Here is a 12,340-nt window from a genome sequence, read left to right as displayed (position 1 = left end):
AGCAGACTGGGGGTTTTACTACTTTTTACTAGGAAAAATGGCTCAAATTTCACCAAAACTACCTCTTTCTGACTGGAGAGGATGCTACAACCCACGGTGTTACGGAGCTGGTGGGGCTTCGAACCCACAACCTCAACGATACTAACCCGGCTCCCTACCCTTGGGTCAGCGAGGCTTTCACACCAATGACTTTTCGGAACTTTTATTTGACCTTTTCAAGGAACAGCAACGCCTCCCCCAACCACCTCCGGAAAGATAACTTTATCAGGAGCACTACAGCTTTCCAACGTCCCCCAGTGGCTCAGAGCTCAGCAGGAGACACTTATAAGTCACAAGTCCCACGGTTCAACCTCTGTTTTATTTAAACACAATTGGATTTGGTTTTTTTTTGTTTTGATTTTACAATAAACTTTTTTCTTTAGAAAACAGCATCATACTGCAATCAGCTAGAATCAACAGGAAATACAAAGTATAGAATATCCTCAACCATTATTTCATTACCCCTCCCGCCCTTGACAATATTAGGATTTCCACTTCCACAGATTTGTAAAAGCATCTGGTCTGTTTCTCCATATTGCGTGAAATTTTCTATCCTGTGCATCTCATCCGGACGGCTGCAGGCACGCGACATTGCTGGAGCGGCGATCTTCTTCCATTCGGCCGGATCCGAGCATCTCGCAGCCTTAAGAACCTGAGACATGAACTGCTTGACCTGTGCAGGAGCCTCCTCGATGGCCGCATTAAACAGCAAAAAGTTAGATTCCCATAGGAAAGCAGAGCTCCTCACAGTCTTTATGAGCTGCTGAAGGGCTCTGCATAAGGGAGCGATCCGCTCACAACAGCATCGCACACGTCCCCCGGTGCCTTCCTCCCCCCACCTTCTCCCCTGGGCCGGGATCGATCTCTCTCTCTGTAGGGCTCTTTGCAGCTCCGGACCGGACAGAGGGTGAGATCCTGGGACCCGGTCCCTCCCTCCACGTCCCCTCTGCCCGCGCCTCTCCCTACCTTCTCCCCTGGGCCTGGATCCGTCTCTCGGGGTCTCTGAATCTCCTGCTCGCTGCGAAGGAACGGCCGGGACCGGGCTGTGCTGTGCCCCGCCTCCTCCCCCTGCCGTCCATTCGCAGCAGCAGGAAGGGGCGGGGCTGCAGCAGAGCTCTCTCTTGTGATTAGGCTCCCACCCTGCCTGTCTCGCCCTCACAACCATGGCGGAGCTGTAGCTTCCGGTCGGTGACCGAGAGCTCGGCCGTGCGCTCCGAGAGCGGGCAGCGGCCGCCCTGCGGGAAAAGCTGCTTAGCACTGAAGGAGCAATGGGGGCTAAGGCTGGGGGGAAGCGCGGGTTCTGGCCCAGGCATGAGCGGCGCTTTACGGCCTCCCCCTCCCCAGGCTTTAAGCTTGCAAACCGTGCAAAGGTCCCCGGGTTTTAAGCGGCTCTTCCCGCCAGCCTGCTCTCACTGCTCCGTGTTCACGGTCTGATTGTGACAGAGGTGTTCGCATGGAACCAGATATCGGTTAAATAAATGAATGAATGACCGAGGGATGCGATGTGTGGGAGAGAATGAGCGGTAAATATCGCACACGGGGAAGGCTAAATCTGTCCTGGGGGCTTCCTTTCCCAGGGCAGTGCTGGACGGTCTGTGCCGGTGAGAGATGGCTCAGAAGCTCCCCCGCAGCCCGGGTCTAACAGTCCCTGCTAGAAACCCATAATCTCTGCACGTTTAATGTTTGTTTGCATAGGGGAGGAGGTTTCACCGCGCACTGTGTGCGTTAGAAAGATTCTTTTATTTTAAGAGAGAACATTTCATTCTTGTGATTGCGGGCGAGGAGCTGTTAATCACCGGAGGGTGTAATACAAGAGAGTGGTGGAAAGAGGGGTAAAACTCCGGAGCCTCTGAGAGTGCAGAGCCGGCTGTGAAGGGCTGGTCCTTAGGCTGGAGTCCTGTGCTAGGAGAAGAATAAGGGGTAAAAACCCGGGAGAGTCTGTACCCCGCTGACTGGTGGCTCAGCAGCTTTGTCTCACGGCTCCGTTACAGGGATTTACTCGAATATAGGAGGGCGCGGGTTCGAGTCTAGCTTAGCCAGAAGCTAGGTGGGGGCCAGTGTAGGTAAGTGGTGCGGGTGGATGGGGCGGAGGGGGGGGGTCAGTTAGACCTGTGTTCCAAGCATATTCCGGTGAATACCTCTAATGCGAAAGAGCCTTAATTAATAACAAGAAAGAGCCACCAGCAGACTGGGGGTTTTACTACTTTTTACTAGGCCAAAATGGCCAAAATTTCACCAAAACTACCTCTTTCTGAGAGGAGAGGATGCTACGACCCACGGTTTTACGGAGCTGGTCCTCAAGGTTACTGAGCTGGTGTAGCATCCTCTCCACGACAGAGGCTCAGTAACATCCTCTGTCGCGGAGAGGATGCTACAACCCACGGTGTTTCGGAGCTGGTGGGGCTTCGAACCCACAACCTCAACGTTACGGAGCTGGTGGGGCTTCGAACCCACAACCTCAACGTTACCGAGCTGGTGGGGCTTCGAACCCACAACCTCAATGATACTAACCCGGCTCCCAACCCTTGGGTCAGCGAGGCTTTCACACCAAGTACTTTTCGTAACTTATATTTGACATTTCAAGTAGAAACGCCTCCCCCGACCACATGCGAAAAGATATCATTACCAGGAGCACTACAGCCTCCCAGAATCCAACCGTGGCTCAGGCCTCAAAGGCAGCCGTTTATAAACCACAAGTCCCACGGTACACATTTACTGTCTGTTTTATTTAAACACACTTCGATGTGATTTTTTTTATTACAATAAACTTTTTTTTTTTATCAGGAAAACAGCAAGTCCACAATGCCTCCATCAATCAGCAACCACCAACAGCCAATACAAAGTACAGAACAATATCCCCATCTTACTTCTTAGACATCTGGCATTAGCATACAAACATTTCAAAGTTTGTTTTTTGTTTGTATTTTCATTCTGCTTTTTAATTGATAGGGACAAGTTAGACTTTTTTAGCTCAGCTGAGTTTTTAGTTACAGGCACTTGGACTACTTTTCTTATTATTGGAACCTCACTGTCGGGATGCCCGAATTCTAATGCATCATTAGTATCCTTTGAAGATACCTCTCTCCGAACCATGCGCTGCTGAGCGACTGTCGGCTTTCCCCTTTGTTCTAGTTTAAAAGCTGCTCTATCTCCTTTTTAAAGGTTAGTGCCAGCAGTCTGGTTCCACCCTGGTTAAGGTGGAGCCCATCCCTTCGGAAGAGACTCCCCCTTCCCCAAAAGGTTCCCCAGTTCCTAACAAACGTGAATCCATCTTCCTTGCAGCATCGTCTTATCCACGCATTGAGACTCCGGAGCTCTGCTTGCCTCTGGGGACCTGCGTGTGGAACAGGGAACATTTCAGAGAATGCTACCCTGGAAGTTCTGGATTTCAGCTTCCTACCTCAGAGCCTAAATTTGGCTTCCAGAACCTCCCTCCCACATTTTCCTATGTTGTCCGATATCAATTCTTTTCTCCTGATCTGAATTTCTTGAGCAAAAAAAGTTTGCAATAATTTAGCAGTTTAACATGGGACGTTCAGAATCATTTCTTATGCTCTTATGTTTAAGCGACCTTAAAGCATGCTTTTGCCTTTTCCTCTATGGTTTTTGTTTTTACTCCCTATTTAACTTTTATAGTTCCACCCCCTTCTTGATGGTGGTCTAAGGATATGTGTATTTTTCTTTTTTTTTTACCTTATCAGGCATATTGTATGCTTTTTTTCCTTCCTTTTTTCACAAGTAATGCTTGTATATTCATTGAAATGTATAAATTAAAAAAAAAACAACTTCCCATGCTGATGACCCCTCCTTACATTTTCCCCATTTGAAAGCTGGTACACCTGAAGTCCACAATTTTGACTATTGTATGACCCCCCCCCCCCCCCTCACTGCTTTGGTTTTTATATCCGGTGATCACTGGAATTTAGGTGGTCATTCTTCTGCACATTAAAAATGCTTTATCTGTTCCTAAGTCTCTCATCCCCTCCATCATGGTTCTATTATCATTGGCCAAAGGAATCGAGGCACATTTTGCTTCCAACGCAGTCTGCAGATGGGATGGTCCAATTAATATCCGGAAGAGTAACACTACCTCTTTACTGCTGTATAGACTACTATATTATGGTGAAGCTTTTTTTTAAGGGAATTATTTAGTGCTTGGCTGTATCATACATCACCCACAGCTGGTTCTCAAGTTGTGGCTAAAATACTACATGTTCCTTTTTCTACAATTGGCTAGTGATGGCTGAGAATATGCATGTGTCACCTCTTGTCACAGTTTTCCTCCACTTAAAAGAATGCAACACCATTGCTAACTGCTTATTTTCATCGTGCGCTGACCCCATGAAGAGAATACGAGTCTCCAAAGCTGCTCACAAACCATTTGGGTGGTTCAGTAAAAAGCTTTTGGCTGAGTTATTTCTTCATATTTTCACTGTAATTCTGACATCTGCAGATTGAGAGACCACTCCTGTAACTCATTGTCTCATAAAAGAGTTTTATCAGCAAAACCAAAGCAGAAAAGAAAACAATCACAAACATTACAAAGTTGAAGGAACACTTAAAGTAGCAATCCAAAGAACGTTTTTCTTTTTTTGCCATGTTACTGCTGTGAACTTTTGGGAATCTTCAGCAACTTGCGTACAGGTGAATTTTCCATTTGCTTGAAAGACCTCCGTTCTGCAGAGAGAGAGAGAGAGAGAAAACAAGCACCAGATCAAATTAAGTCTTCACAAAATCTGTGCAGAGGGCAATTGAGACCTTTAGGAAAGCCCAGAATTGGAAAATTAAATCCTCTTTTTTTTTGTTAAAGTTTGCATTGGTAATAGAGGAATTTACTCTTACCTAATAATTTCCTTTCCTTGACTCCAGGCAGACCAGTCCAGATGAGTGGGTTATGCCAACCCACCCGCAGATGGTTTGCCTACCATCTGGCCGAGACAGAATACCGGCACGCTGAGGTCAGCCTGGATGCTTATAAGGGGGGGATTTAAAAATTTGGTGCCCAGAGGCAGGACGGGAGGACAGGCTGATGGACTCGAGTGCTACAGTGGTGCCTTTTTGAAGAGAAACCAGCACATGGCTCCTTCAAAATGTGGTGCCCTAGGCAGTTGCCTTTGCTTAAATCCAGGCCTGGGTTACATTAGCGAATCTGTTCATCTCCGTCTCAATCTGCTGGTTGGTGAGCATAACCCACTTGTCTGAACTGGTTTTCAAGGACAAAAAGGAATACACCTTTTTAATGAGGAAATCATTGCATGCCAGTATTTGACTCTTAAAATAAAAATGATAGCACAGCAATCTGTAGGGTTCCCTGGATCCTTCTTTGCCACATTTTTAGTACATTGGGGATAAGTCCAAAAGCAAAGAAGATGAAAGCAGCATTGTCTGAATTATCCGGAAGTTTCAGTAATTTTGTTATGGGTTTGACAGTTGCATGGTCTTACTTGTAGGTAAGATAAGACATGGGGGTAACGTGCACACAGTGGCAGTTCCTGTCCTTGGGGGGTAACCTGCTGCCATGGGAAGCTTGCCTGGGCGGACTGGTCTTTTTCTGCCGACAATACGCTGTATGTTACTAAACACACATTCATCATCAGTCCCTTTAATGGGGTGCATTTGAAGTGATTTCTACACGGAGAGAGCTGTCCAGAAAATGGATTGGGTCACATCTTTGGAGGGGTACCACCCACTTTCCCCCCAGCTTCCAGCCCTGGCAATGGAGTTAGTATTCCAGTAACTGGTGGAACTGACTGACAAGTTACCAGGACAGGAGGCTCTGGCCCCTTCCCCACACTGCCATAACCACGTAAACATACAGTGGTAAAGAAAACATTACATTCATATTCAAAGTTATACATTTCATTACATACACAACGATAAATTCATTTCAACATGCAAAAATCAGATTTCCCATAAAAAATGATTTTTCTACATTAAATTATTACATATAAATTCATTTTAATGTGTGATTTATTGTATGCTTTTTTAGATGAATTTAAACTCTTTACCACTGTATGTGTGTTGATTATTTGTGTGGGGTAAGGTATTTAATCACCATTATATATGTATATACATAAAAATTAAAAAAAGACATATATACCCCTCCATTGCCTCACTTACAATTGTAATCTGCTTTGAAGTACTGAAAGGTGGAATATAAAATAAATAAAACACACAATATACAAAATTGCTGCTGTTTTTTTTTTTAAACTCCGCTGTCTCAATGGCTTCTCTAGCACTAAATACAAATGACTTTGGTGGGTTATCCACAGCTTCAACACATTTTTCAGCCTTATTTTGGCTCTTTTGTCAGAGAGGGCTCACATCTAGTGGATCTCCTCTCTTAGAACATAACTTAAGAACATAATAATTGCCATACTGGGTCAGACCATGTGTCCATCAAGCCCAGTATCCTGTCTCCAACAGTGGCCAATCCAAGTCACAAGTACCTGGCAGGATCCCAAACACTAACCAGATCTCAAGCTACTATTGCTTATTGATTAAGAGCAGTTTATGGATTTTTACTCTAGGAACTTATCCAAACCTTTTTTTTTAAACCCAGTTACACTAACTGCTGTAACCACATCCTCTGGCAATGAATTCCAGAGCTTAACTATGCGCTGAGCGAAAAAGAATTTTCTTTGATTTGTTTTAAATGAGCTATTTGCTAACTTCATGGAGTGCCCCGTAGTCCCTCTATTATCTGAGAGAATACATAACTGACTTACATTAACTTGTTCAAGACCTTTCATGATTTTGAGGACCTCTAGCATATCCCCCCTCAGCCATCTCTTCTCCAAGCTTAACAGCCCTAACTTCTTTAGCCTTTCCTCATAGGGCAGCCGTTCCATGCCCCTTATCTTGATCTGCTGCTCTGTACTTCACTCCTTCCACTCTGACAATTGTTTTAGCATGACTGACATTTTTTGATACTACTTTGATTTTGTATAACAAAGTTCGTTGTAACAAACATTTTTTTATATTGATTAACATAATAGTGGTGTTACCCCCCCTAATTATAGGGTTTATTGGTGTGTGTGTGTGTGTGTGTGTGTGTGTGTGTGTATTGCAGCACAACTGCGTGTGTGCATGCTGCAGTGCATGCACGGACCTTCAAATAGCGTGGTAGGGTGGGCCGAAGAAGGATAAAGAAACGCTGAGCGGGAGAGACCACAGAGACTGCAGGACAGGAGGCATTTGCAGGCTTCAGTGGTTTTCAACAGGCATAGAGTCAGTAACATAACATAATATATGCCATACCGGGTCAGACCAAGGGTCCATCAAGCCCAGCATCCTGTTTCCAACAGTGGCCAATCCAAGTCACAAGTACCTGGCAGGATCCCAAACACTAAACAGATCTCAAGCTACGATTGCTTATTGATTATAACATCACATATGGGGCTGGTAGAAACAGCAGGCTCCAGCAGCAGATGAGATGCAGGCAAGCAAACCATTCAGATCCTACCAGGGCTTTCCAATGCTCCCAGTCAGTGATGGTATGGGTGGGGACAGCAGGCAGAGAAGGAGCAGGCCAACAAATACTGTGAAACGTGAGCCACCAGCAAACAGCTGCTCGCCTGATCGAGGGAGTGGAGGGAGGAGAGATGAGACCAGTGCGGAGAGGGTGACAAAGTGGAAAGTGCAAAGAGAAAAGTATCCTCATTCCTGTACTCTCCCCCACACACCTATCACAGACAACCCACAAACACATCTCTGCCCCCACTCTATACTATTCACCCCCCTTTTTATCACTTCCTCGGAGATCCCCTGTATTTATCCCATGCTTTCTTGAATTCAGATACTGTTTTTATCTCCACGGGGAGGCCGTTCCACGCATCCACCACCCCCTCTGTAAAGAAATATTTCCTAAGATTACTCCTGAGTCTGCCCCCTTTCACCCTCATCCCATGACCCCTCACTATAGAACATCCTTTCCAGTGAAAAAGCCTCCCCTCCAGTGCATGAAAACCTTAGAGATATCTGAATCTCTCTATCATCTCTCCTATCTCCCCTCTCCTCCAGGGTGTACAGGTTCAGATCTTTAAGTCTATCCCCGTGTGCTTTAGAAGGAAGCCCACTGACCATGTTAGTAGCCCCCTCTGCACCGACCCCATCCTGTTCCTATCCTTCTGAAGGTGCAGTCTCCAGCATTGTACACAGTGAGGTCTCACCAGGGACCTGTACAGGGGCAGTGTCACCTCCCTTTTTCTGCTGACCAGTCCTCTCCCTATGCAGCCAGGCATCTTTCTGGCTTTTACTGTTGCTTTATCCACATCAGATATGATCACCCCCCAGATCCCGCTCTTCCTTTGTGCTTAGAAGAATTTCACCTCCAATACTGCGACTTTCCCTTGGGGTTTTGCATCCTAAATGCATTGCTCTGCATTGTTTAGCATTAAATCTGAGCTGCCAGACCATAGACCATTCCTCGAGCTTCGCTAGATCCCTCCTCATGTTTTCCACGCCTTCCTGGCTGCCCACCCTGTTACAGATTTTGGTATCATCAGCAAAAATATAAACCTTTCCCGACAACCCGTCCATTACGCCGCTGACAAAAATGTTGCAAAGAACCGGTCCAAGGACCGATCCCCGAGGCACCACTGGTAACAACCCCCTCCTCAGAGAAAACGCCATTTACCACTGCCCTTTGCCACCTCCCACGCTGCCAGTTTCTAACCCAGTCGGTCACTCTAGGATCCATACCAAGGGCGCACAAGTTATTTATAAGTCTTGTGTGTGAAAAGTGTCAAAGACCTTGCTGAAACCCAAGTACACTGCATCTTGATCCAACTCTCTGGTCACCCAATCAAAGAAATTAATCAGATTTCACCTCTGCTAACTCCCTGCTGCCTCGGATCTTGCAATCCATTGGATTCCAAACATCGCGCTCCCCCTCTGATTTAGCAGCGATTCCATTAGTTTGCTCACCCCAGAGGTCAGACTGACCGGCCTGTACTTCCCAGCCTCCTCCTTACTTCCACGTTTATGAACAGGAAGCACATCCGCCCTTTTCCAGTCCTCCAGACTGTAAGGAGGCATTGAACAGGTCAGCACGGAGCTGCCAGGACATCTCTAAGTTCCCTTAGTACCCTCGGGTGTTTCCCATCCGGCCCCATCACCTTATCTACTTTAAGTTTAGTTAGCTCCTCACGGACACACTGATCTGAAAATCGATTGAGGTTTACCTCACTTCCAATCTGATTTGTGTTTGCTTTATCTGATCCTGCTCCAGGCCCTTCCACAGTGAACACTGAACAGAAATATTTGTTATGCAATTTTGCTTTTTCCTCATCGTCTTCTACATATTCCTCCCTTTCTCCTTTGAGTCTCAGAATACCACTTTTGCACTTCCTTCTATCACTAACGTATGTAAAAAAAAATAAATAAAAAGTCGTCCTTCTGTGTTATTGTATTTGCTATTTTTTCTTCTATTTTAATTTTTGCATTCCTGAGAATAAGTGCTATTTTATATTTTTTTTACATGCACGTTTGAAAGTTCACCTTAAATTGTTTAAAGCTCTGAAGATTCTTGTATTCTACCTGACAGGTAACAGAAAGCAAATATAGATTTTTTTTTTTTTAATTGATGGGCTTGTGTGTGGCTCTAAAACCTTTAGCGGAATGAGGGAACTGTTTATGAGCTGTGATTTGTCATTTTTTGTTCCGTATGTTTTGATTATATTATAGATGTGACCTGATATAAGCTGCTCGCAGCTTTTGTGACTGGGCGGCATAGAAATATTGTAAATAAAATAAGGAAGCACTTGCATCAAGTTCACTGCTGTTCATTGGTCTCATCCTATGCACCCCTGAGATCCAGCAATACCACGGGAGGAGACAAGCACTTCTAGTCCATCTGGGGTCCCTCGCATCTCATTAGCACCAGAAGCCAAGTCTAGAGGAGTTGGGGAATCTTTGCAGACGTCAGAAAGTCACCAAAGTCAGCAAAATCGGGAAAAAGAGGACCATTCCTGGCAGTAGTTAGGTTTGATAGATTATACCATATTACACAAACCATCAGCTAGTGCTACACAGCTTAAACTAAGGTCTCTTACCGAGCTTCAGTGTTATATTCCTCAGGCACTGAGAAACCTCATCCATAAACGAGTGCAATAAGTTGACTGACTCCTGCAGTTCATCCATCTACAAAATAAAAATAATTAAATACAAGTCAAACACTATTTTGCAATGCATTCACCTTTATTGCCTCTCTCCCAAATTCTGCCTGGGAAACTGCTCTTTCACGGCTTCTCCTGCCCAAAATTTTGCCCAGGGATTGCTGTCACTGCCTTCCCTCATATTTCTGTAAGGGGACACTATTGTCGCTCTACAGATTTTTGCTGTGGAATAATTTCTCCAACAATTCTGCACGGATTTGCTCTGTTGCCTTACTTCATAATAGTAACATAGTAATGACGGCAGAAAAAATCCAAAATGGTCCATCTAATCTGCCCAGCAAGCTTCCCAAGGTAGTAACTGCCGCTCCGTGCAGGTTACCCCCATGTTTCTCTTAAGGGTAGTAACTGCCGCTCCGTGCAGGTTACCCCATGTTTCTCTTAAGGGTAGTAACTGCCGCTCCATGCAGGTTACCCCCATGTTTCTCTTAAGAGTAGTAACTGCCGCTCCGTGCAGGTTACCCCATGTTTCTCTTAAGGGTAGTAACTGCTGCTCTGTGTAAGTTACCCCATGTTTCTCTTAAGGGTAGCAACTGCCGCTCTGTGCAGGTTACCCCCATGTTTCTCTTAAGGGTAGTAACTGCTGCTCTGTGTAAGTTACCCCATGTTTCTCTTAAGGGTAGCAACTGCCACTCTGTGCAGGTTACCCCCATGTTTCTCTTAATGGTAGAAACTGCCGCTCTGTGCAGGTTACCCCCATGTTTCTCTTAATGGTAGAAACTGCCGCTCTGTGCAGGTTACCCCCATGTTTCCCGTAAGGGTAGTAACTGCCGCTCCATGCAGGTTACCCCCATGTTTCCCATAAGGGTAGTAACTGCCGCTCCGTGCAGGTTGCCCCCCTGTTTCTCTTAAGAGTAGTAACTGCTGCTCCGTGTGGGTTACCCTCATGTTTCTCTTAAGGGTAGTAACTGCCGCTCCGTGCAGGTTACCCCCATGTTTCTCTTAAGGGTAGTAACTGCTGCTCCGTGTGGGTTACCCTCATGTTTCTCTTAAGGGAAGTAACTGCTGCTCCGTGCAAATGACCCCCAAGCTTTTTTATTTATTCCCTTTCTCTCGCCTTTAGGGATCCACAGTATTTATCCCAGGCCCCTTTGAAATCCTTCACAGTTTTAGTCTTCACCACTTCCTCCGGAAGGGCATTCCAGGCACCCACCACCCTCTCAGTGAAGAAATATTTCCTGACATTGGTTCTGAGTCTTCCTCCCTGGAGTTGCAGGGGGATGAAGGCTGATGCCTTTCTGCTTTGCACAGTGAAACTGTCCATGACATCTACTTCCATTCAACACCTAAATAGAACCCTTGCATAGATGACTGGAATAAGCTGATCATCTCATAGGAGGGTGGTGGAGGCCTGGAAAGCCCGTCCAGAGGAGGCGGTAAAGACAAAAACAGTGAAAGGTTTCAAAGAGGCATGGGATAAACACTGTGAATCCCTAACGGCTAGAGGCTGGGAATGAATGAAAAGAGTGCATGGGGGTAACTTGCTGGTGCAGCGGTTACTCCCCTTAACCAATAAGCCTTCATATTGTTGATACAACTCCATCATCGCTCTCTGCTTCAATGGCAGGGCAAAAAGAGGAAAAGGGGAATTAGAGTCATCCTAACTGGAGTTTCATTTTGTGACCCCTAGTTGTACTGATTTCTTTCCAGCATCCTGTTTCCAACAATTGCCAAGCCAAGTCACAAGTACCTGGCAGGATCCCAAGGGGTAGAGAGATTCCAAGCTGCTTATCACTCCAGGAACGTATCCAAGCCTTTTTTTTTTAAACCCAGCTACACTAACAGCTTTCACCACATTCTCTGGCAACAAATTCCAGAGCTTAATTATGTGTTGAGTAAAATAATATTCTCTTAATTTTAAATGTATTACCCAGTAACTTCATTGTGTGCCCCCTGGTCTTTGTACTTTTCGAAAGAGATGAGACAGCTGATCCTTTCTGACGGGTCGATCCAGTAAGGGCAGGTAGGAAGAGCTGCGTTAGTGCCGGGCGCACCCGCGGTTGCCGCACGCACAGTCCGGCTCACCTACCGCTCGATCCTGTGCTCTAATCTCATGCAAATGTAAGCAGCGTCCAAGAAGCGTTAGGCACCCATTTTACTGTATAGGCGCTTAATACAGCGCCTAT

General features: G+C 45.8%; 1 protein-coding gene across 6 annotated transcripts in view; it reads right to left on the bottom strand.

The window, feature by feature from the left end:
* Positions 1-4,514: 4,514 nt before the first annotated feature.
* LOC115080650 (kinetochore-associated protein DSN1 homolog) overlaps positions 4,515-12,340 on the bottom strand; it is a 31,605-nt gene continuing 23,779 nt past the window's right edge. For all 6 annotated transcript variants that reach the window (XR_003853616.1, XR_003853617.1, XR_003853619.1 and 3 more), the window contains 2 exons: positions 10,095-10,182; positions 4,515-4,716 (listed from right to left, as the gene is read on the bottom strand). Coding sequence is in view for 1 of the 6 variants with exons in the window: in XM_029584975.1 (XP_029440835.1) it covers positions 10,116-10,182 (67 nt within the window). In the remaining 5 variants the exon portion in view is untranslated. The remainder of the gene's footprint in view (positions 4,717-10,094; positions 10,183-12,340) is intronic.

Source organism: Rhinatrema bivittatum, chromosome 19, assembly GCF_901001135.1.
Source record: "Rhinatrema bivittatum chromosome 19, aRhiBiv1.1, whole genome shotgun sequence".
NCBI lineage: Eukaryota > Metazoa > Chordata > Amphibia > Gymnophiona > Rhinatrematidae > Rhinatrema > Rhinatrema bivittatum.
Note: the sequence above shows the minus strand (reverse complement) of the source record. Positions and strands in the feature narration are given on the sequence as shown.